General features: G+C 39.8%; 2 protein-coding genes across 6 annotated transcripts; one reads left to right on the top strand and one right to left on the bottom strand.

The window, feature by feature from the left end:
- Nucleotides 1-1,704: 1,704 nt before the first annotated feature.
- On the bottom strand, nt 1,705-16,675 carry LOC118281255 (uncharacterized). 5 transcript variants are annotated; one of them, XM_050701049.1, is made up of 6 exons: nt 16,535-16,603; nt 7,203-7,267; nt 6,128-6,325; nt 5,409-5,606; nt 3,421-3,480; nt 1,705-2,244 (listed from the first exon to the last, which is right to left on the bottom strand). In XM_050701049.1, the coding sequence occupies exons 1-6, from the start codon at nt 16,564-16,566 to the stop codon at nt 2,024-2,026; spliced, it is 774 nt and encodes a 257-aa protein (XP_050557006.1). In that variant the 5' UTR covers nt 16,567-16,603; the 3' UTR covers nt 1,705-2,023. The 5 variants fall into 5 exon arrangements, with proteins under 5 accessions (XP_050557006.1, XP_050557008.1, XP_050557005.1 ...); XM_050701051.1 differs by lacking the exon at nt 16,535-16,603 and adding an exon at nt 7,988-8,085; XM_050701048.1 differs by lacking the exons at nt 1,705-2,244; nt 3,421-3,480; nt 5,409-5,606; nt 6,128-6,325; nt 7,203-7,267 and adding exons at nt 9,385-10,123; nt 13,347-13,500; nt 14,380-14,516 and having other exon boundaries at nt 16,535-16,675.
- A 1,168-nt stretch (nt 16,676-17,843) lies between these two features.
- On the top strand, nt 17,844-23,589 carry LOC118281132 (uncharacterized). Its single transcript, XM_035601616.2, has 5 exons — nt 17,844-17,964; nt 19,323-19,439; nt 20,523-20,726; nt 22,266-22,519; nt 23,350-23,589. The coding sequence occupies exons 1-5, from the start codon at nt 17,904-17,906 to the stop codon at nt 23,587-23,589; spliced, it is 876 nt and encodes a 291-aa protein (XP_035457509.2). The 5' UTR covers nt 17,844-17,903.
- Nucleotides 23,590-25,746: the final 2,157 nt, after the last annotated feature.

The raw sequence follows: 25,746 nt of genomic DNA, 5'->3' as shown, positions 1-25,746 counted from the left end.
CGTTGTTGACACGAGTAACAGATCAGTGTGAACAATGTTGCTCTGTGTTGTGTTACAGTCATGACGTGATGTTGAAACAATCGTATCTGATTCTTTATTGCAAATTATTGATTTGTTTTCATCTTCCTTCAGCGTCAAAAGGGTATTATTTACTGGTGCCATCAGAGCAGAAGCAGAATCTCTCGGTCTTGTTGGTGTGGAGATACATTTGTTTTGTGTAGTATTACGGAATCGTCTCGGCGTCGTACACTTCCTGTCTGATAAAGTTATTTTTTTCAGTGCATCAATTGTTGTATGACAGGTGCCTAGATCCATCTTTAATCTAAAATTCTCACTATTTAGATTTTCAATCTCTAAATGTGCGCTCCGTAATTCTGCTGACAGTTTTTCAATGGTTTCATTGAGGTTCTTGATAGTATCACTTTCGTTCAGTGACATGTTAGGTACGCTCAACATTGTAGTATCAAGCAGTGACGAATTATTATAATAGAGACTGTCTAGTGAACCTGATCTATAGGGCTTCCTGCAAGTTACGTTTTCAGATTCCATTTTTCTTTTCCTTTCCCACGTTCGCGCCTTGTAAAGAAGAAAAGCAAAATTTGTTGCCGATGATTCCTCTTCCTTCCTTCCGAAAAAGTTACAGCAACTAGTTGCAACTTCTATCTTCCAGTCTGATAACGCCTGATCAAACTTTTATAGCAATATATATTCCAGAAATTCGATGCTTCTCCATGTATCAAATAATATCAGAGGGTAAGCCTCAGAATAAAAAAAACTGTCATTCACAAATTTACTAATTTTTACACTTTTTACTAATAAAACTTAGCTTATACGATGAAGCTATATTTCCGTAAACTAAAACCCACTACAAATGTCACAATTGCACAAAATGAAGGCGCTTTTGTTCAATTTTTACGTCAAAAACTAATTATTTATTGGGAGCACTTTTTAACGGTCCGACTCACAGAAAAAATTTTGACAACTGAACAGAAAAAATTTTGACAACTGAAACAACGCTTGCGTTCTGTTTCGATGTGTGAGTGAGGTTACCGGAGGCCCGATTACCCCTCTCCTCAATCTTCCCAATCCCCCAACAAACCTTACCATATTTGGCAGTGGTATATTATTACTGCCTAATTGGTCGAGTGGTCGCAACTGCGACTACCGGACAAGGGGTCACGGGTTCGATTCCCGGGTCTGGCGAAGTATTGCTGGGCTTTTTTCGGTTTTTCGAAAATTTCTCAGTAGTAGTACGGAGTCTGGAAATTTGCCCGGTATATATGGCAATAGGCTCACCACATATTACATGGGACTTATAACACAAATGGTGAAAAATGGGTGTACATTGTACAGTGGCATTACTTGCCGTAATGTGCACCTCTGCCTTCCGCTTCGGGATTAAAGGCGTAACGATATGTTGTATGTTGTTGTTTAATAAAAGAACAGAACAGGTTAGTAGTTAATTATTTTATGTCATCGGCTTACTCACGTTACTGTTTGACGAGGAACTCGACTAGTTTCAAGCCGTGCTAGTGGCTCACACGACGCGGCGATTGCAGCGCGACAATTGCCGCGTCGTGTGTCGCGGAATGCTGCTCATGAATATGAACCTCTAGCATGGCTTGAAGTGCGGGCCTGCGGACGGCGAGCAAGGGTGGCTCACCACCCGAACAGAACCAGACCCGTGCGTGCGGGTCAAAGAGCTCAAAGAGCCATCAGACCACCACATATGGGGCCCAGTAGGGCTGATGCCTGATCCGGAGCTGTGGACTACCTAGCGGGTTTAGCGGGGCTCCGGCTCGAAAAGCAGGAGAAGGAACGGGGTGGTTTTTAGTCAGTAAGAGTCTGACACTCCCTCTCGCCTCGACCAAGGCGGGAGAAGTCATGGATGATTTTCCCCTCAAAAAAAAAAAATGCATAACTTGAAACTAGTCGAGTTCCTCGTCAAACAGTTACGTCAGTAAGCCGATAACATAATAATTAACTTAGTATGTCTCACGAAAATTTACAATAAAATTACAGGTCAGTAGTAATTATATTTCTCAAGATTCCAGGTTTCTTCCACGGGCCACTGGTGCAGGAACCGTTTCTCTGTCGTCGTCATATTCGATGGCATCCCCAGCTTCTTCATGAGGTACTTCTGTCTGAGTATACTCTTCTGCTTTTCTTCTTTCCGCGACCTCTGTGGCGGGCGCTGCTTTTTCATCTCTTCTTTTCTCTTTTTCCTCTCTTCTTTCGCGTCCTCTGTGAACAGTAAATTAGCATTATATATCTTTTTTATGGTACAATTCCGAGACGGGCCGCAGACTGCAACCGCACGCGACACTGGCTACCGGCTGCGGTTACAATGCTGCCTGCGGTCGCTTTCTTTTTTTTTATGTTAAATGGGCCGACGTTTGGCCGCTATCTCGCCTGATGGTAAGTGATGATGCGGCCTACGATGGAGCACGTCTGCCCATAAGCAACCTATTCACTCGGGCTTTGAAGATAAACAGGTTATACCCATCAGGAAACACAGACTCTGGCAAGGAGTTCCACTCCCTAGCAGTTCGCACAAGGAAGCTTGAGAACGCTTGAATCGCTATTCCAATTGCGGCTGCATGCCGTGGATGCACAATGCACAGAACTGTGCCTCAGTTATTCCAGTAGCTTCATGCGAGGCAGAATGACTGACAGACTAGCAGTGTTGCCGCGGTTGCAATAAATTTCATAGATGTTCATAGAAACAAATGTTATCGCTTGCAGTTCGCGGTTGCAGTTTGCAGTCTGCTGCCCGTCTTGGAATTGTACCTTTATGAAACACGCCGGTAATCGAGTAGACGTAACACCTGTTGGTAAGCAATCACCGCCGCCCATGGGAACTTGAAACACCAGAGGTGTTACAAATGCGTTGCTGGCTTTTTGGGGCTTAGGAATTTAATACACGTTGCGCGGCAGCCAGTTGCCCAGCCCCCGCACCAACCGTGCAGACAAATATATGGATTGTGAAATACTTTTTTATGGAATAGAAGGCAAACGAGCAGACGAGTCACCTGATGGTAAGCAATCGCCGCCGCCCATGAACACCCGCAACACCAGATGAATCACAGGTGTGTTGCCGGCTTTTAAAAAAGGAGTGCTCTTTTCTTGAAAGTTTGAAGGTCGTTCGAAAGTCCAGTCAGACCACCACAGATGGGGCCCAGCAGGGCTGATGCCTGATCCGGAGCTGTGGACTACCTAGCGGGTTTACCGGTGCTCCGGCTCGAAAAGCAGGGGCCTTATTAGTCTGCTATTACAATTGCGTCAGAATGGTCGATCACTGAGCAGTGCAAAAGAGACCGAGCTATGTATGTTGTATAGCTCCATCCCTCTTGCACTGCTCAATGATGGACCATTTGAACTCTTAGTATACCCACGGAAAGAAGAGCGGTGGTAACTAACCTTCTGCAGCCGCACGGTAGTCTGGAGGTCCTCCAACTTGGATGTTGGTAGTTTTCAGATCTGAAACATAGAACGAGTAAAACATAAAACATGTGTTTTGTATATCCCGTCAAAATTGGTCCAGCCATTTTAAAGATTAGCCGGAACAAATGGACAGACAGCCAACAATTTTAAAACACGTTATTTTGGTATTATGTATCTTATGTATATTCAATTATTCATATGCATGTAGTAAAAAGCGGTTAAATATCAAAATCTGACTATAAGGTTTTTATTGGAATAAAAATACCAAAAGAAATGATTTTGTAATATTGGTGTGATCAGTATGCTTGTTCCTTATCGCAAATGGATGTAATGATTTTTTTTAAGGGGGGAAAATCATCTAATCTAAACCTCCCTAAACCGCTTCAACTCCTGTGCACCAGGATCTACAGTAGATACAAACATGAAAACACCGGAACACTGAAGTCCGGCGCGTCTCGGGGAAATGAATGACTGTCTTGGATCCCGCAACGAAACAAATCAGATGTTATTAGAGGAGAAGAAAAAGAAAACGACAGTTTCCACTTCTCTCGGTGAATTTAATGCAGGAGACAGAATGACTTAAGCCTTAAGGCACAAAAGAGACTGCAAATTTGGGAGAAGCCCAGTCGCCAAACACCACGGAAATTTTACTTAAAACTAAATACTAAGGGCGGCCGTACACGGACGGCTTCAAGCAGTTATAACCGACTGCTTGAAGCCGCGACGGCACGATGAACTATAGCCATTCATTCGCTGCCGTACACACGACTGCTCGAGCAGTCGCGACCGCTTCAAGCCGTCAACAGCTTCAAGCAGTCGACGCCGACCGCTCGAGCAGTCCGTGTACGGCCGCTCTAAATGGGTCCTATGCATGAGTTGTTATACTTGCTTCCAATAATAACCCCTGGGGCCTTAGTCTGCTATTACAATTGTGTCAGAATGGTCGATCATTGATCAGTGCAAGAGGGATGGAGATCGCCAGATTAGTGCGTGGCGGGACGAGCTCCGGCGCGATCTCATGGCGGAATGGCAGCAACGACTGTCGCAACCGAGGGCTGGGCTCGCTGTCATTGCAGCGATAAGTCCCCTCTTTGAGGAGTGGCTTGAGAGACGCCACGGCGTCCTCACCTACCGCCTGACGCAGGTGCTTACCGGGCATGGAAGTTTCGGTAGGTTCCTGTTTCTGATTGGGCGGGAGGAAACGCCCGGGTGTCATCACTGCGAGGACCGTCCTGAGGACACAGTGGAACATACGGTGGCGCTGTGCCCTGCATGGGCTGAGCACCGCCGTGTCCTCAGGGATGTAGTCGGCGACGGCGACCTCTCGCGTCCGGCATTGGTACAAGCCATGGTGCGGAGCGAGGGGGACTGGGATGCCGTCTCCTCCTTCTGCGAAGCAGTCATGCTAGCTAAGGAGGAGGCGGGGCGCGTGAGAGAACGAACCTCCTCACGCCCCAGCCGTCGCGAGAGACACTCCGGGCGTCGGGGATCGCGTGACGATCTCCGGCCACCGTAAGTGCGGGCCTGCGGACGGCGAGCAAGGGTAGTTCGCCGCCCGACCAGAACCAGACCCGTGCGTGCGGCGCGTCGCGTTCCGCGCGCGCCTCAAAGAGCCATCAGACCACCACAGATGGGGCCCAATAGGACTGATGCCTAATCCGGAGCTGCGGACAACCTAGCGGGTTTACCGGGGCTCCGGCTCGAAAGGCAGGAGAAGGAACGGGGTGGTTTTTAGTCAGTAAGAGTCTGACACTCCCTCTCGCCTCGCCCAAGGCGAGAAAAGTCATTGGATGATTTTCCCCCCTCAAAAAAAAAAAAAAAAGAGGGATGGAGATATGTAGGTTGTATAGCTCCGTCCCTCTTGCACTGATCAACGATCGACCATTCTGACACAATTGTAATAGCAGACTAAGGCCCCTGTGTACATTATAGATGCAATAAATACTTGAATACGAATACTGCACCTGGTAAGATTTCCTCCAGTACATGCATAAGAGACTCAATCTCGAGTTCCAAGTAATGTACCAGTTCCAACGTAATGATGTAATGAATAGGTTTGAGGAGTTTCATCCCTGGCGGGTAGAGAGCCAGGCGTTTGTTCCTCTTGTTCAGCAGCTCTTGGTAGAGATCCAGCATGTAGCGGTATTTCTCGCGAGCCTTTCCTGTTATCAAATAATAGGGAAGTTTTTAATCTTTATTAAATTAATTAGAGGGGGTTTAATCATACGTAATAAATGTGGGAGAGCCATGCTTCGGCACTAACGGGCTGGCTCGTTCGGAGTGATACCACGGCTTTACAGAAAACCGACGTGAAACAACGCTTGCGTTGTGTTTCGTTGTGTGAGTGAGGTTACTGGAGGCCCAATAACCCCTCTTCCTATATTCTCCAAGAACCCTTAAATTCCTAAACCCCAAAAAGCCAAGCTGCGGACTACCTAGCGGGTTTACCGGGGCTCCGGCTCGACAAGCAGGAGAAGGAACGGGGTGGTTTTTAGTCAGTAAGAGTCTGACACTCCATTGGAAGATTTCCCTCCTGAAAAAAAACCCAAAAGGTCGGCAACGCACTTGTAACGCCTCTGGTGTTTCAAGTGTCCTTGAGCGGCGGCGATTGCTTACCAGCAGGTGATCCGTCAGCTCGTTTACCAGCTTATACGATAGAAAAAACAATAAATGATGTTATTACCAATAATTAAGCCGATGTGAAACGGAGTGTACGGTGTGTGTTCATCTTTAATGGCGTAAAGCTGTCTCATGCGTAGCAGAGCTTCCTTCATCAATTCTTCGGCCAACAGTATCAGTTTTTGCTTATCCCGTGTGCCCATATGGTCGTCATAGAGATGGTAGTCAGTTACGTCTTTAGCGGCCACGGAACATACTAAAACTATTTTTTTATTAGTATCAGTTTTTTATACACAGGAATTTGGTCCCTGAAATCGACGTCCTAAAATTTCAACGGCTGAGAATTTATGATTCCATATTACTAAAACACTATTCAGGATAAAGTAAGGAAGACTGCAGACGAAAAAATAAAGATTTGTAGCAACAAGAGTCAAAAGACTGGCACAGGGTGTACTTTTTCGTGGATAACACATAAGTCACTGTAATTTAAAAACTGTAGGACTTTTTTTTATATTTTTAATATTTTTTTAGGATTTTTTTAAATATTTTTCTGATAACAGTTGGAACCTTGCCGATCATCTAGTGCCTGTTGGACGTCGATTTCGGGGACATCCTGTATATATAGAATAAAATCAGGCGTTACTTTGCGGAAATCCATGCTACATTAGCAATACAATTGATTTTTAATTTTTGACTGCACGGTTAGTGCTGTGGCTGGGCAACTGGCTGCCGCGCTACGGGTAGCGGGTTCGATTCCCGCACGGATTGGGGTAAACGCGTTCTAGAGTGAAGACCGCGTGTAGGCAAGCGTAGTGTAGGGCGCCCTCCAGCTAGGTGGAGTGACGATATGTGCAAGGTGGCTGGTAGAGGTTGGATGTGTAGAGCTGAAGATCGAGCTCAGTGGCGTGCCATTGGAGAGGCCCACGTCCAGCAGTGGACGAGAACAGGCTGATGATGATGATGATGTCTGTGTTTCCTGATGGGTATAACCTGGGTGTCTTCAAAGCCCGAGTGAATAGGTTACTTATGGGCAGACGTGCTCCATCGTAGGCCGCATCATCACTTACCATCAGGTGAGATAGCGGCCAAACGTCGACCCAAAAAAATAATGATGATGATAAAAAGAAAATAATACTTACATGAAGCAATTATTATAAACAAACACAACATAATTATCAAATTAGACTTCATTATAATGGAAAAGCTGAAAAACATATTAATGAAATTAATAGCTCTCTGCCTGCCTGCCTCCTCTCTTCTAACTGTCTAGTTGGTCGAGTATTCGCAAGTGCGACTGACGGACAAGGGGTCTCGGATTCGATTCAAGGGTCGTGTCAAGCACTGCTGGGCTTGTTTCGGTTTATCGAAAGGTTCTCACTAGTAGCGCGGAGACTGGAATTCGCATATTTATATATGGCAATAGACTCACCATTATTAGAACTTGAGACGGGATATTTACCATGATTATTTATGTCTATGAGTTTCCGATATTTCGGCACTGTTGCAAGCGCCGTGATCACGGAGTGCGTTGTTGACATCTGGTGTCCACCAGAAATAAATAACCTTGGTAAATATCCCGTCTCAAGTTGTAATAATAGTGTTAGTGACCATGTCAGTTTAAAAACTTATAATAGACTCACCCCCTATTACTTGGGACTTATAACACAAATGGCCTATTCCCGCATGGTTTTATCGGGTCTGCTCGGCTCCTATTGATCATAACATGATGCTATATAGCCTATATAGGGTGACTGGTAATTAGTGAACGATATTTAAACACGTGATTGTACTCATGATTACTAACAACTTTCCCAAAGAAACTTTTTTTGTATACTCATTAGATTTTTATTTTATCGGTTAAATATCCAAACAAACTTTCACGTTTATAATATTAGTTTGCCTAAATAATGAAATTTTAACGCACGCAGACATAGCACGCATCTTTTCGAATAAAAAACAGCTTAGCTGAGTCCGTTTCCACCAGTGCTAAGCTAGGTATACCAATGAATATGATTGGTAGAAGCCAAACGCATCCACAGCAACGTAGTATAGCACATCTCTGTAGGAAAAGCAACCTAATATGTAGGAAATATTAAAGTATATATTTGATTAATACACTCACTCTGTTTCTTGGTAGCAATAAAATACTAAAATAATGAAATGATTATTTTCAAATTGAATTGTTAATTAGTTTCATAGGTTTATAATACCTAGCGATAATTTAATTGTTGTTTGTTAAACTACTGAGAGAATGCCGATCAATAATATAAGTGTGGGAGAGCCATGCTTCGGCACTGCTGGGCCGGCTCGACTGGAGTGATACCACGGCCTCACAGAAAACCGACGTGAAACAACGCTTGCGTTGCGTGAGGTTACCAGATTCCCAATTACCCCCTTCCTAATCTTCCCAATCCCCGATTCCCCAACAACCCTTAAATTTCTAACCTCAAAAAGCCAGCAACGCACGTGTAACGCCTCTGGTGTTTCGCTTTCCATAAAAAAAAACATGTTTTAGTGGTGTTTCTATTTTATTTTACATGGTTTTTTATGGTATAAGCCGGTAAACGAGCCTGATCACCTGATGGTAAGCAATCGCCGCCGCCCATGGACATCCGAAACATCAGAGGCGTTACAAGTGCGTTGCCGGCCTTTTGGGGGTTAGGAATTTAAGGGTTGTTGGGGAATCGGGATTGGGAAGATTCGGGAGGGTAATTGGGTATCTGGTAAACTCACTTACTCGCAACACCACGCAAGCGTTGTTTTACGTCGGTTTTATTCATGGGGAAAGACATTGGTATAAAAGACTTTTATTAAAAGTTATGAATGGTCTGGTTAAGTTAATCTAAAACTAGGATCCGAAATAGATAAATTTTGAAATGGTGTTGCTGTTTAGCTACCAGAATAGGGATGATGACGGGGTATGAAAATTAATAATCTATTTAGTCCGTCAGTTAGGTAATGAAAAAATATAAGACACGTATTTTTTTTTTGTCATATGAGATAACAATACTTAGATAAACCGAATCAAAGTTTAGATATGGAAGCATCTACTTAATTTTTACGTATAAAACGCATCTAGAAGAGACATCACACGATATTTCAAATCGATATATCTTCGGAAGTATTTGTTTTCGAAAGAAAATAAAAAATACGTGTCTAATATTTTAAAATAATTTACAAGACGGACATTAAAATATAAATAAGTCATCTATCCTATTGTACTGCTATATCATTTAACAAATAGGTTAGGCCAGTAATTACTTGGCTTATTAAGCTATGAAAATTAAATAAAACTAACTTGTTTATATAGCGACCCATTTATTTCTTATCATACAATACAATATAATTCCAATTTTATATATTATGTTCCCATCAAGATTTTTTTATTATGTATTTACCGCTTTGTAAAATAAAAGCCAATAAATTTAATAACTTATGCCATAATGTGCACCTCTGCCTACCCCTTCGGGGATAAAAGGCGTGACAAAAATGACGATGGTGATAAATTAATAACTGTCTTCTTTCTTGGTCTCATTGCGTTTACTAATAGTCCTCATCGTATCAATCAAATGATTGATTTCAATCGCTTGATTAGAAATCTGCTCATACGCATTAATATGCTCAATAGGTTTCCATTCATGAAACAGACGATTCAAAGTCATTGATATGTCAGACATTATGTTATATTTGTCCATCACATCCCCCATTAGATATCCAACTTCAAATACAGAGGAGTTTTTATAATGAGTGCGGATTAAATCAGCTCTCTTGCATTTTAGGTCACTGTCTCTAATAGTTTCATACATTAATCTGAAGAGTTTAAGTCTCATGTTGTTGTCATCTTCATTTGGATCCCTTTGGTCTTCTTCCTCTCTTCTACTGGCTACTAAGTACTGGATCTCTGGTATTCTCCGTTTTGGCATCGGTTCTGTTGATTGGCGAACGTTTGGGAAAGATCCTGGGCGGATTTTATCTTTCATAAGCATTAGTTTGACAGGCCAGGAAAGTTCATTGAATATAGATCCGTTTGCTTTCTTGCCTGCGTTCTGAGATGAAAGGCCTGTGAAAATAAATGGTTTTTGGGTTTAGGTATAAATAGAGGTTATCAAATAGGGTAGATTTTATTATTTTATTTTTTGCAACTTAAACGAGCAGACGTATCACCTGATGGTAAGCAATCGCCACCGCCCATAGACACTTGAAACACCACAGGCGTTACAAGTGCGTTGCCGGCCTTTTGGGGGTTAGGAATTTAAGGGTTGTTGGGGAATCGGGGATTGGGAAGATTTTGAAAGGGGGGAATTGGGCTTCCGGTAGAGTAGATGACTAATTTTGATTTTCTTCTTGTAGTTTATTTTAAAATATTAGATACGCATTTTTTTATTTTCTTACGGAAACATACTTTTGAAGATAATAATAATTATTATATTGATTTGAAGTATCGCGTGACGTTGCTTGCTTGCGTTGGTTCATTAGGAATGACGTATTTGCTCCCACTTCTAAGGTTTAATTTGTTTTATCTAAGTATTGTTATTTTATAGTGTCTAAATATTTTTTTCATTTCTTAACTAACGGACTTAATTTATCCGTCATCATCCCTATTCAACAATGAGCAGGTATTTTTATGGCATTATTAGAAAAGAAATTAAGGAAAGGAGGATGCAAATTCGTTCCCACCTTACAATAGCTATGTGTGTTATATCTTACATCATTGGATGAGCTGAATAAAAGTACAAACAAATACCAAAGAGGAGATGTCATAACTGAATTTCCCTTTAACATAACGCGTGACACTTTACGGGGAGCGCGGGACGTTACAAACCGCGCCCCTCTCTATGTTCCATCTAGCGGTCCCATACTACAAACACGTTGCCAATTGTCCACATTTTAATGTGGCACTTTCTGACTGCTTATAACCTATCTACACCTTTTTACTTATAACATCATTGGACAGGACCCTTTTGTTTTGTCACAGTGCATAATCACATTATATCATCTCTTAATTCTACTAAATGTTTAAAGCAGAAAATAAAATACAAATATATGTCTTGCAATTAATTTATTGAACATTTTAGATGTTAAATGTAAGCGCCCGCAGGCCCGCATCGTACGCATGACGTCATCAGTACGCATCGCATGTAGGCATTGCCGATGTGCGGTCCTTACGATGCGGATCAGTGGACGCAGTTTTATGACTTTCTAACGCCCAAATACGGAAATGCTACTCAATTTTAAGTTGTACTTAAATACCGTGCTATCTCTGTCAATTTATAAAGAATTGGTAGTGACAGAACTAGTTTTGAGAGCGTCTTAAAATTGTGTAGCGTTTGAGTATTCTTACATAAGTAAGACAAACTAAAATCCGTGGCGTGCGATGCGTCCGTTGCTTGCGATGCGGATCAGTGGACGCAGTTGTATGAGTTTCTAAGCAAGACAAACTAAAATCCGTTGCGTGCGATGTATCCGTTGTGTGCGATGCGTCCGATGCGTGCGATAAAGTCTACCAATGGTAATCGATTTCCCAACCATACTCGAGTGGCCAAGTCGGTGTGGGTCTAGGCGTAGTAGTAGGGTTGAGTTTATTAAAGATATAAGTGTCGATGTCATATTTGTATAGTTTCAATCGCTTCTTTTTGCCCTTGTCGTAACGGGGAGTGCGAGTGGTTGGGGGTCTTAATTCTCGTGGGTCTCTTGTCGTGCCATTGACAACTTTATCACGATCATCGTCACCTGATCCATGCCCACTCCCACCTTTCCCACCTTTCTCACCCTTTCCTTTCTTGTCCTTAGATGAAGATTGGTATATGTCGTCGCCTGCTTCCAATTCCTTTTTAGTTTTCTCGTAATACAATGTATCTAAGTCCGTGGTTACATTGTATTTTCTTTCAATTTCATGTAGCATGTTTGCTGAAACAAATATATGGAGATCAAAAAACACAACGTTACGCCTTTTATCCCCAATGGGCAGAGGTGCTCATTACGGTACGTAATGCCGCTTTATTGTATAGCGCTTTTTACCATTTGTGTTATAAGTTCCATATAATAGGGGGTGAGCCTATTGCCATATACTGGACACAATTCCAGACTTCGTGCTACTACTGAGAAATTTTCGAAAAACCGAAAATAGCCCAGTAATACTTTGCCCTACCCGAGAATCGGACCCGAGACCCCTTGTCCGGCAGTCGCACTTGCGACCACTCGACCAACGAGGCAGTCATATGATTTAAATGAAACTATAAGCAGTACTCGTCCACAGAAGCATTATAATACAACTATATATTTTTCAAAGAAACCAGAAAATTTTAAATATGAAGTTTTCAAGAATAAATAATTAAAAATTCATCAGGTATTAAATTCTGTGTGAACAGCTCCATGTTCCTTGACCACAGAAGAGCTGTAACGTTGTAGGTTGTCTAGGAATGTTACAGACATGTGGCGCGGCTGTTATAATGCCGTATTTGTAAAGAGTGTTCAAATTAGCTCAAAGAGAATAATGCACTTTTAGGCTTAACTACTGGGCTTATTTCGCTCATTTTTCGTATATATTTATTTATTTCCCTAATAAGGGTCTCCAACAAGGAATACACATTGAAAACACGAATAACAATACAATCAATATTAAAACTAAATATGTGCTTCCTCAAAAATATAGGAGGCCACATCATGCAAAAAAATATATAAAAACATACACAATATAGCCGAGATAGAACAAATACGTGTAATACCAACGTTTAAAAAAAAATTAAAACATAAGGGTCTCAGCACACATATGGGCGTGGCGGGGAGCCAGTGGATGCAGGTGGCGGCTTGTCGTTCTACGTGGAGGACCAAGGGGGAGGCCTTTGTTCAGCAGTGGACGTCTCTCGGCTGATGATGATGATGATGATGACACATATGGGATCGGAAAGGGATCGTCACCGTATCGCCTCGAGCCGTTCAGAATGGTTTGTATTAAACTCCCTACTACAACGCACACTAATCGGAATAATAACGTAATCGCCTCGCCTCGGAACAGACTCCGAACTTGAATTCCCGCGCTTACGGCTCATCGTCCCCGCGCTTACGTTTCTCCGTCCCCGCGCTTACGTCTCTCCGTACCGACTTACTATCGTGTTAGTCTAGTCGGTGTCGCCTAGCCGTAGCCGAGTTGACGTACAGGCGCTGCTGATACGCTTTCGTTACGTGCATACGGTAGGTTGACGCCTGGTTGACAGCGAGGCGAAAGGCGTTACGGTTACGTTCCCTTTCCGATCCCATATGTGTGCTGAGACCTTAAAACTCACATAGATGTTCGATTTCAAAGTAGTGTCGCTCGATGTCTTCCAGAAACAGCATATTTTCTACAAGGTAATTTAATTTCATATTAACAGAAGAGATGTTGTACTTATCGACGATTCTCCTATACTTCTCCATAATTATAAAATTTATGTAGCCAATCTGAAAACATAATTAAATTATTATTAGAACTTATGACGGGATATTTACCATGTTTATTCACTTTGGTGAGTTTCCGATATTTCGGCACTGTTTGAACGCGCTAATCTCCGGAACTACTGGTCCGATTTGAATAATTCTTTTTATGTTGGATAGCGCATTTATCGAGGAAGGTTATAGGCTATAAAAGATCACGCTACGATTAATAGGAACCAGGCAGAGCGGGTGAAACCGCGCGGAAGTAGCTAGTAATATATAATTGTAATTGCATAAGTTGATAAAAAATACTATGCAATAGCTTTATTGCGGCAGTCTCTCAGTGCCACACGATTTTTTTTTTAATTTTTAGTCGTGATTATCCCACTGCACAAACAGCCAGACCACCACAGATGGAGCGCATTTGTTCTCAGTGGTAGCACGGAGTCTGGAATTGTGCCCTGTATATGGCAATAGGCTCACCCCCTATTACATGGGACTTATAACACAAATGGTGAAAAGTGGGCACTTATTATTACTAGTCGAGTCAAACCGCTACGTGAGTAAGCCGATAACATAATAATTAACATATCGACGGTTAAAAGGAAATCTAAACTTATAATAATACTTATATACTTATTACTTATATTACTTATATTACTTATATTACTTATATTACTTATTACTTATGCTAGTTTCAAATATTTCCTTTTAACCGTCGATATTTTTAAGATTGTCTGTATGTATCTTAGTTGGTAAGCCTTAATAAATAAATAAATATAAAATATTTATATATTTTTAAATATTGATTTGTTTTTTATGTATAGTATTTAAAAATGTAAATGTAGAGAATTTTAAATAATTATAAAAAAAATATATATATTAATGTTGTTTGTTGGTACGTACCTCATATCCTGGCGTGTTGAGATTGTCTTGTTTAATGTACTCTACAGAGTCCATTATGCGATATGAGCTTTTAACGCATGCATCGAGCATATTTCTGAGCCGACTGTCTTGCTCAAATGCGTATGCGCTTTTCCAATCTGTGTAAACACGCAACCTCTAAAGTCAAAGTCAAAGTCAAAATTATTTATTTCAAATATACCGAGAAGGCACTTTTCGAACGTCGAAGCAAATATTGCAATATAAAGAAAACGTCTGAAAATGTCTGTCTGTCGGTCAGTCCTCTAGTGAAGAGAGTTGCTCGTTCCAAAGTTATCGATATATTAAGGTTCACAGATCCACATCGTACGCATCGCATGCATCGTACGCATCGTACGCATTTTACTATTCAAGCCTTTCATTAGCAGTGGCCACTTATAAGTGGCCACTGCTGCAACAGCCTATAGGCTGTTGATGTGATTATATTATTATGTAAAATCAATTAATTTCTATAAATTAGAACAAAATTAGGTACTTTTCAAAGTAAAACAAAAATAAAAAGTGTCCATATGTCGGTCAGTCCTCTAGTTGCTCTATTTGCTCGTTCCAAAGTGTAGATTCCTATGGAGAAGAACGAGCAAGAAACTCTATAGGTTACGCTATTTTTTAATCAATTTTACAAATCAATAGGTATGGAGTGTATGACACCTTGCCCTTATAGGCAGCGTAAGTTAGTTTATTTATTTATATTATAAGTTAGTTATTTTTCAACGTATTTTTTTTTTTTTTTGTCTTTGAAAACAATACTTAGATAACACGAATCAACGATCAACGTTCGGGAGCCAAAACGTCATTTCTATGAATAAAACGTACCTAGAAGTGACGTCACGCGATATTTCAAATCGATATAATTATCGTCGAAAGTATTTGTTTCCGTAATATAAAAAAAGCACCGCCACTAAGTAGCTGCATTAGAAAGATGCGCAGCTCGAGTATGCGATGTATCGACAGTAGGGAATCTATCCATAGCACGCATCTTTCCATATTATAAAAAAAAAAAACATAAGATAGCTGAGTCCGTTTCCACCAGTGTTAAGCTATGTGTACCAATGAATATGATTGGTGGAAGCCAAACGCATCCACAGCAACGTAGCATAGCACGTCTCTGGTGGAAAAGCACCAGAGATGAACTATGCTCAAACCTTCTCCGTATGAGAAAAGGCCTTTTGTCAGCTGTGTGCAATTATAGGCTGTTGATGGAGATGTGCATTAGGTAGTGACCGACCGAAGATACGGCTTCGGCATCAACCACTTTCGGTGAAACCGAAAGCCGAAGATTTCGCCGATTTCGAGATTGATCGAACTGTTAATAATGAAATGATTATTTGATTATTTGTTACAAATAAATCACAAACTATTATTACCATATCTACAACGTGTAACAAAATACCCACATACATCAAGAAGCCCTGATGAATACAGGTTGAATAGAATCTCTACACAAATTTCAGCTTAAAATACGTTTAAAAAAAATTGTACCAAATACTTGGTATCGCATAGTTCTTGATTTCAAATCATACAAACGTGTCACAACACTACAGGGATCACTCACTAATATTACGAAACATTTCTTCTGTCAATCTAATCGCCTAGTACCTGTCTACCCAATTTTGATTCCCGCGGCGGCGCGATTTGAAAAATTAATAACTTGGTACCATGAAAACATGCGTTTAAAAAACCCATCCCGTATCGTTTTTTATGTTATCTAGAAACCCCCTTTTTGTTACACGTTGTATATGAGACAGTCAAAATAAATATTCAATATTGAATGTTTTGAAATAATTTTAATATTAATATGTAGCTTGTAGACAGTATTGAACAAATTAATTACTGAGTATAAACCTTCGGCTTTTGCTTCGGCATCGGTTTCGGTTTCGGCTTCGGCCGAACGTTGTGGCGATTGCCGATTAATCGGTTTCGGCTTCGACCGAATGTTGTGGCGATTGCCGATTAATCGGTTTCGGCTTAGGCCGAATGTTGTGGCGATTGCCGATTAACCGGTTACGGCTTCGGCCGAAAGTTGTGGCGATTGCCGATTAATCGGTTTCGGTTTCGGCTTCGACAAAAAGTAGACCTTCTGACACTAGCATTATTATATGATATTTATAAAAAGACTTACAGACGAGTAGGAAAAAGATTGTTAGGCCGCATATTATTTTCAGTATGGCGCGGGTCCCGTTGGCAGCCATTGCGCATAAAGTGTTTCAAGATTCATTAACAAAAATAATTAGTATTTTTATTACATCCTCTCGCTTATAATAAAATTTCTTAATAGTTAATTATAATTGTCGATTAAAGAAAATTAAGGCTGCCTCGTTGGTCGAGTGGTCGCAAGTGCGAGTAGCAAAGGGGTCTCGGGTTCAATTTCTGGGTCGGGCAAAGGATTACTGGGCTTAATTTCTCAGTAGTAGCCCGAAGTCTGGAATTGTGCCCAGTATATGGCAATAGGTTCACTTATTGTTCGAAGAAAAAAGGCCAGTGAGACTTTGCGGACTACCTAGCGGGTTTACCGGGGCTCTGGCTCGAAAAACAGGATTAGGAACGGGGTGGTTTTTAGTCAGTAAGAGTCTGACACTTACTCTCACCTCGTCCAAGGCGAAAGAAGTGATTGGATGATTATCGCCGCTTCAAAAAAAAATCTGCCCGACTCGGGAATCGAACCCAAGACCTCTTGCAGTTGCACTTGCGACTGGACCAACAAGGCAGTGCATTATATAAGTATATAGGTGATAAAGAAATTAATTAAAGTAGGTATACGATGTACTTAATTGGTAAATTGTAATAAAATAGTTCATTAAGTACATACATAAATATTTAATATGTGGGGGCACGGTAGTGCCTCCGCCAAGTCGAGCAAAAAAAGCGGCATGGCCGTACCATCCTTTTCTCGAAGTTATCTGTAATATAAAAATAAGTCGGGTTTTCCTTCCTGACGCTATAACTCCAGAACGCACGAACCGATTTCCACGGTTTTGCATTCGTTGGAAAGGACTCGGGCTCCGTGAGGTTTATAGCAAAGAAAATTTAAATAATTCAAAAGCCTAAATTCTGATTGATTTATTGTAAGCGGACGAAGTTGCAGGTAATTGCTAGTGTAATACAGTATGTTAACTAACAGAGGGCGTTCCTGTTGTTCCCGCAGTAGTATAGCATCCATACATACTACAAAATATATTTATTACCATTCAAAAACAAAACAACAGCCTGATAATGAAAACACAAGTATACCTACTTTTGTAGACATTTCTGTTTAGTCTATTTCATAATTACGTGCGATGGCCAAGTCGATCTATTTAATTTAAAACATAAAATAAATGTAATATTGATATTATAACAATTTGCATAACAATTTAAATGGTTCCTTAAGTAGGGACTAAATAAAATAACCGATATGGATCTCACAACTTTTTGCGGTAGAAAAACTGAGATGCAAGACTTGGTGTTTTTTACAGGTTGTTTTTGATAGTTTCAATATTATTTGCGGAATAATGGCCGAAGACAAACGCATAAATATGTTAAAAATTATATGCTGTGCAGTTATTTTATTATGTAAGTTATTTTACCAAGTAATCAATCGATAGTTTTGGAAATAGGTATAATAGGTACTTCATGATAAATATCCCACCCACGCGCACGAAGCGCTTCGCTTCAAGCTTCCTTGTGCGAACTGCTAGGGAGTGGAACACCTTGCCGGAGTCTGTGTTTCCTGATGGGTATAACCTGGGTGTCTTCAAAGTCCGAGTGAATAGGTTGCTTATGGGTAGACGTGCTCCATCGTAGGCCGCATCATCGCTTACCATCAGGTGCCATAGCGGCCAAATGTGGACTCATAAAAAAGAATTGAATATCATTCATCATTTATCGATGTTTTTGGAAAAGGGTGAAATGGGAAAGGGGGAAATCACTGTTAAGGGGGAAAAACTGTTCGAACTGCACGGTTGGTGCGGTGGCTAGACAATTGGCTGCCGCGCAACGCGTAGTGGGTTCGATTCCCGCACTTAGCAAGTTTTTGACGTCAAATAGCAGGCTTATTTCTAGAAATTTAGCTAGAAAAAAATCGAAAATTAAGTACCGTACGTACCTAATTCATCAAAATGAATGAGAGTGTGTTGTGATTATTTTAGAATTTTTTATTGTATTGAAAAGTAGACTGCCTCGTTGGTCGAGTGGTCGCAAGTGCAACTGCCGAACAAGGGGTCTCGGGTTCGATTCCCGGGTCGAGCAAAGTATTTCTTGGTAGTAGCACCACTAGCACGGAGTCTGGAATTGTGTCCAGTACATAGCAATAGGCTCACCCCCTTTTACATGGTACTTATAACACAAATGGTGAAAAGTGGGTGTACATTGTATAGCGGCATTACGTGCCGTAATGTGCATCTCTACCTACCCCTTCGAGGATAAAAGGCGTGACGTTGTGTGTGTGTGTGTGTGTGTGAAAAGTTATAATAATTTATTTTTGACCGAGGGTACTACCCAATTGGGTAGTTTCCTAGGTCAAAAATAAATTATTTTGCTATTTCAATATAATAAAATATCCCAAAATAATCGTATTTTCATTCATTCATTTGACGATATACTTATTTATTTAATTTTTCTTGCTATTTTTTGCGTAATAAGTACCTATGCTATTTGACGCAAAAAAATTATGACGTCATAATTTGCAATGTCATACAAAATTCATAGCTAAAAGTAACGTTTTTGACATTTTGATAAAAGTATTGAATTTGACTAGTAGGATAATACCTTGACATTTTGATAAAAGTATTGAATTTGACTAGTAGGATAATACCTTGACATTTTGATAAAAGTATTGAATTTGACTAGTAGGATAATATCTTGACATTTTGATAAAAGTATTGAATTTGACTAGTAGGATAATACCCAATTTTGGCATTGGCGTGTTTCAGGTAAGTTGCCGCTGGGGTTGGCAACCACCTGGTCCCCCGCCCGGTTGGATCCTATGCCTTATGATTATCACAATCAAAAGGCTCTCATCAGCAGGATGACAGAACATTTGGTTCAGCGTATGTACCTATTTCATTTATATTTATACAGCGTATACGCGTAGCCAGTGCAAGAGGGACGGAGCTATGCAGGTTGTATAGCTCCGTCCCTCTCGCACTGCTCAGTGATCGACCATTCTGACACAATTGTAATAGCAGACTAAGGCCCCAGGTTTTAGCTTCGGGAGGGGTTCAAGAAAGTAAAACGAACAAAACTTCCTTCGTGAACTTCTTTCATTCATGAGAAAAAAAATATTTTTTCTATCAGTTCCATGTATGGAGTGCCGCCCTTTAATTTATATATTTTTATTTAAAATTCGGATAGCGGTTACCGAAATACATCATCCTGCAAAGTTTCTATGTAGGCCCAACAGTTTCGGAAATAAATGGCTGTGACATACGGACGGACGGACAGACAGACAGACGGACAGACAGACAGACAGACAGACAGACAGATATGACGAATCTATAAGGGTTCCGTTTTTTGCCATTTGGCTACGGAACCCTAAAAAACTTCGTACCGCTTCAAACATATTTTTCTCACCTTTTAAACCTTCCCTGGACTTTCACTAATAAATTGGTCCAGTCGTTCTCGAGTTTAGTTAGCAAGACTAACGAACAATAATTGATTTTTATATATAAACATATTCATAGGTCATACAGAGGTCATAGAGACCTTTTCCAAACAGGGGATGTACTATGCTAACTAGAAAAATAACGATCTGCAATGTCTAGATATGCATTTTCCAGGAGGGTTTGAGCCCCAACTAGAAACTAAGAAAACTGCCTCATTGGTCGAGTGGTCGCAAGTGCGACTGTCGAACAATAGGTCTCGGGTTCGATTCCCGGGTCGGGTAAAGTATTGCTGGGCTTTTTTCGGCTTTTCGAAAATATCTCAGTATTAGCACGGAGTCTGGAAATATGTCCAGTATATGCCAATAGGCTCACCACCTATTACATGGGACTTATAATATAAAATAAATGGTGAAAAGTGGATGTACATTATATAGCAGCATTAAGTGCCGTAATGTGAACCTCTACCTACCCTTCCGGGGATAAAAGGCGTGACGTTGCGACTCACGAAAGTTACATTAAAATTTACAGAAGTAGTAATGAAAATGCGTCTTGCTGAAAATATACATTATGTTTACAAGGGCTCTGTTGAGTATGAGATGGGCATTGTATCTGGCAATATTATGGACAGATTTACCCATATGATGAACATATACAAGTTCTACTCTAAGCCTGTAAACTTTGAAAATACATCATTAACTGAAGCCGAGTACATGACTGGATATGCAGCGATCCGTGAGTATTTTTTAAGTCTTTTGTCCTAATAAGTCAAATAAATGATATTTATTTCTGTAAATCTATTATATAAAAATAAGTCGGGTTTTCCTTCCTGACGCTATAACTACAGAACGCACGAACCGATTTCTACAGTTTTGCATTCGTTGGAAAGGTCTCCGACTCCGTAAGGTTTATAGCAAAGAAAATTTAGGAAAAAAATAAGAGAACAACAAGAAAACAAGGAAAATCATTGGTGGCGAAACGGAGTTCGCCGGGGTTTTCTAGTAGGTTATAAAATAACACTTTTACACGTCAATCTCTTAAATAACTAGATGAGGCCGGCATTTCCTATCGGATTACTCTGAGTAGAAATGTCGAGACAAACTCAGAGGTCATAGTCTCTTTTAAAGTTCAGACAATGAAATAGAGGATAATGTGAGAGAACCGTGCAAGTTGGTTCTGTAGTGGTCTTTAGAGGAAAGAACCACAACAGTATGAGCGGACCTGTTCAGATGGCAGTACGCATGTGTCAGTTCTTAAATAAGTCTTAAATATGTCTTTTGTGTCATGTTCGTGAACGGGCGCTGTCAACTGGGACTGGTCAGCTCCAGACTGCATTGATTTTGTTGTCCTCAAGGTTATTTTCTTTTTCAATCACTTTGACTGAATATTAGTTTTATAATAATAATAATAAATAATAATAATAAATTCATTTATTTCAGGTTTCAGGACCCATAAAAATTTTACAAAATTCTTGCATGCTTTATAAAATACATACGTTAATAAAAATACAATGTTCAATGTTTATAAATTATGTCAAAAGAAAAATAAAAATAAAAATAAATAAAATAAAATAATCAAGATATATGTCCAGAAATTTAAATCCATCCATAATTAAAGTCAAAAATTTTGATACAATAAATCAATTTACAATAAAAGTCAAAAAATACACAGTACACAGACACAAGACTACCGTTGTACCTTTTGAATTAAATAAATAAAATAAATAAAGACTAATAACATAATAACGTTTTACATTGTTCTCACATAGTTGAAGCAATCGAAACAATGTAACCAAGAATTGTATTGTGAATCTGATTGGAAAAGTTTGAGTTTGAGTATTATGTGACTGCACGGTTGGCGCGGTGACTGGGCAACTGGCTGTCGAGCAACGTGTAGCGGGTTCGATTCCCGCACGGAGTGCGTGATCCACAAATTGTTGTTTTGGTATCCTGTGTCTGGGTGTCACGTGTCTGTGAACTTGTATGTTTGTAAACTCACCCACGACACAGGAGAAAATCCTAGTGGGGTACGTATATACGCAATAAATAACTGTATAAAGATTCGCATGTCGCCAAACGGCAAGATGTATAATTGTATATAGCACCTCAACTATGTTTTACTACCATTATGTAACCTACATTTTATGCAAATAAAGATTCCATTCTATTCAATTCAGTATTATTCAATTCAATTTTATTCTATTCAGTTCTATTCAATTCTATTCAATTCAATTCTATTCTATTCTACGTACCTAATTGTACTCCAATCTTTCAGGAAGTTTCTACAATCAGCTGATAGTAGACCGAAATATGTTTGTAAGATTGGAAGATAAATATGAAGAGAAACATGAGAAACAAGATGAGTACTGGGAGCGAATTGCTCATAAATATAATGTGACGGTAAAACAACTGCATGATGCAAGAGACCAGGGGTTAATCAAACCTGAAGACTTCCCTGATGAAGAAAAACCACCAAGTCGGAGAAGTATGAAGATTCAAACTACCGGGACACGAAAGATCAATAATAAGGTACCTTTTTTATGTTAAATGGGCCGACGTTTGGCCGCTATCTCGCCTGATGGTAAGTGATGATGCGGCCTACGATGGAGCACGTCTGCCTTTTTTTTATCCGTGATCATGGCGCTTGCAACAGTGCCGAAATATCGGAAACTCATTAATATTGAAGAACATAGTAAATATCCCGTTTTAAGTTCCAATTCTAGAATAAGGTACCTTTTTTTGAGGGGGGAAAATCGTCCAATTGCTTCTCCCGCCTAGGGTGAAGCGAGAGGGAGTGTCAGACTCTTATTGACTAAAAACCACCCCGTTCCTTCTCCTGCTTTTCGAGCCGGAGCCCCGGTAAACCTGCTAGGTAGTCCGCAGCTCCGGATTAGGCATCAGCCCTACAGGGTCCCATTTGTGGTGGTCTGATGGCTCTTTGAGGTGCGCGCAGAACGCGACGCGTCGCACGCACGGGGTAATAAGGTACTTACAGCTGATTGTTGAAGTGTGAGAGACCCATGCTTTGGAAATCCATAAACTACGTCACACAAATTTCATATTCTCTAAGACTGCCTCGTTGGTCGCAAGTGCGACTGCCAAACAAGGGGTCTCGGGTTCGATTCCTGGGTCGGGCAAATTATTACTGGGCTTTTTTTCGAATTTCCGAAAATTTCTCGGTTGTAGCACGGAGTCTGGAATTGTGTCCAGGATATGGTAATAGGCTTACCCCTATTACATGGGACTTATGACACAAATGGTGAAAAGTGGGTGTACATTGTATAGCGGTATTACGTGCCGTAATGTGCATGTGCACCACTGCCTCTCAGTCAATGATAATAATTGATCAAAATTTTAAGGTACCAGTAAAAAAATATCCTACAAGTAAGAAGGAGAATCGAAAGATTAATTGGGGACGCCACAATGGTGATACTGCGGAAGCCGAATATAAGAAATCGCTAAGATATAAGGCCTGGGCGCAAAAATGGCAAGGTTTCAATCCGGACATCGAAGGGATACATATACCAAAGCCGATAGCAGACATTGGTTTCAAAAACCTCAGTAATTTCCTACCCAAGGAGCTACAAGGAGTCGTTTGAATTATGTTTTGTTCCAAAATATAATGATTTGAACGTATTAGATTGATTTTTTTATAACCTTTAAAAAACTTTTAAAAAAGTTCTCTGTTTGACCCTGTAAACAGTGTGTAACAAGATACCCATATACATCAAGAAGCACTGAAGAATACAAGTTGGATAGGATCTCTACACAAAGTTTCAGCTTAAAATACGTTTAAAAAAAATTAGCACCAAATACTTGGTACCGCATGGTTCTTGATTTTATAAATCATACAAACGTGTCACAACACTACAAGGGTCACTCGCTAATTACGGAACATTTCTTCTGTAAATCTGATCGCCTAGTACCTGCCTACCAAATTTTAATTCGCATGAAAAATAAAAAAATTAAAATATTGGAAAAATTCATAACTTCGTTCCATGAAAACATGAGTTAAAAAACCCTTCCCGTATCGTTTGTTATGTTATCTAGAAATCGTGCACTTGATATATATACCCCCTTTTTGTTACATCGTGTATAAGTGTTCCGGCGGTATTTCCGAACCGATACGACCTCCAAACTTTCAAGAAAAGAGTGTACTCCTTTTTAAAACGGCGGTTTGCGTCTCCTCTGGATGTCCATGGGCGGCGCTGAGGCTTATTCCACTTTTCCCCGTTGGATGATCCCCATTGATGGGGATTAGTGAACTTTTTGTTCACTATTCCCCGTTGACCCAAAATTTTTATTTAATGGGGATAAGTGAACTAAAAAGTTCAATAATCCCCATTAGGTAGGTACGTTAAAAAAATAAAATATATGAATCATGTTACATTTATTAATTAAAAATATAACTTTCTTATACCTAATAAAATCACAGATTGTACAATTATTAATTTAAAATAAAAAATGTAACTTTCTTATACCTTGTAAAATCAAAGATTACAATCACTTAAGTTTTTCTAATAAGGTACGTTAAATAAAAACAATATAAAAATAAAATATATGAGTCATGTACTTTTATTTTTATAAGGTAAGAACAAAATTTTAAAATACCTACATACCTACTTTACAATTTTATTAGAACGAAAAACAGATTGTTGCCCCAACGAAATTGTTCTAACGATGTTTGGGAATAAGACCTTATATCTAATTATCTAATAAGATACACAATACTGTAAAAGATGCTCATTTTCTAGAGGCGCGCGCGCAAGGCGGTGGCGGAGCGGGGTGCGAGTTAGCTCGTATGTGATTGGTCGACCCATCTTTTGTTTTTGTTTCGTAGTCGTTAAGGGTTAGTAGTGTGTAGTGTAGTTCAAGCGTGCAGTTCTTATCAGTTCGCAGTTATTAGTTTAATATAGGAATAAATAAAGGAAATGGCTGGTAGTTCAACTGACGTTTGTTAAGAGTACGTTAAAAAAGGTAAAGCTACCATACTTCTCCGGGCCGGCCATCAATACAGTAAAAAATGCAAATATAAAAATGGTGGAGTTTTGTGGGAGTGTACCACAAGAAAACAAAGTAAATGTGCCGGATCCATCACTGTCATGGTAAGTTACTTATTATATTTTGTGATTAATAATGTCAATAATAACTCAGGTTATGTGTGTTATCAATATCACGTTTATCAATATCAAAATTTTAAAATCAACGTTAAAGTTTAAACACTGTTTCTGTCATGGCGGCACGTGTGACGTCATTCTTTTGTCAAACAAGTCTATTACACCTAGTGTAAAAGAGTGTAGCTGAAGTGAATTGTATATATTTAATTATTATTACATATTTTAGTTAAGCATAAAGTGAAATATGTTTTGTTGAACTATTCTGATAGGATAACAACAATTTGTTATAAGTTTTAAAGGTTGTTAAATAGCCTATTTAATTTTGTATTCTATGTAAGTGCAATATTGTTTACTTAAAAAATAATGTAAAGTAATTAATTATTATTACTTAATTTTACAGGACAATCAAGTTGTAGCTGAGAAACGACACAATGTTTGTGAACCTGATTTTGCGCGAAATGAAGTTACCTTGAGGTTATTCAAACTAAAAACTACACTTGCGGATCCAGAAGCACCTGCTATTCCCACTGCTTACAACGCGGCTGTGAGCTCACTAAAAGATACCGGAATTGACAAAATAAAAGAATTCCCTGCCCTGAAGTCTATCAAAACAACATTATATAAACACAGAAATGCAGC

The sequence above is a fragment of the Spodoptera frugiperda genome, chromosome 19 (genome assembly GCF_023101765.2).
Source record: "Spodoptera frugiperda isolate SF20-4 chromosome 19, AGI-APGP_CSIRO_Sfru_2.0, whole genome shotgun sequence".
Lineage (NCBI taxonomy): Eukaryota > Metazoa > Arthropoda > Insecta > Lepidoptera > Noctuidae > Spodoptera > Spodoptera frugiperda.
This window is presented reverse-complemented; position numbering and strand designations above follow the sequence as displayed.

Excerpts from the sequence above, each read along its gene's own strand:
- LOC118281255 (XM_050701048.1), bottom strand. The coding sequence starts at position 16,604 with ATGGCTGCCAACGGGACCCGCGCCATACTGAAAATAATATGCGGCCTA. Across the intron at positions 13,501-14,379 it reads TCAACACGCCAGGATATGAG|ATTGGCTACATAAATTTTAT; the intron begins GTACGTACCAAC and ends TTATGTTTTCAG. Across the intron at positions 10,124-13,346 it reads CTTTGAAATCGAACATCTAT|GCCTTTCATCTCAGAACGCA; the intron begins GTGAGTTTTAAG and ends TTATTTTCACAG.
- LOC118281132 (XM_035601616.2), top strand. The coding sequence starts at position 17,904 with ATGGCCGAAGACAAACGCATAAATATGTTAAAAATTATATGCTGTGCA. Across the intron at positions 17,965-19,322 it reads CTGTGCAGTTATTTTATTAT|GTAAGTTGCCGCTGGGGTTG; the intron begins GTAAGTTATTTT and ends GGCGTGTTTCAG. Across the intron at positions 19,440-20,522 it reads GACAGAACATTTGGTTCAGC|AAGTAGTAATGAAAATGCGT; the intron begins GTATGTACCTAT and ends TAAAATTTACAG.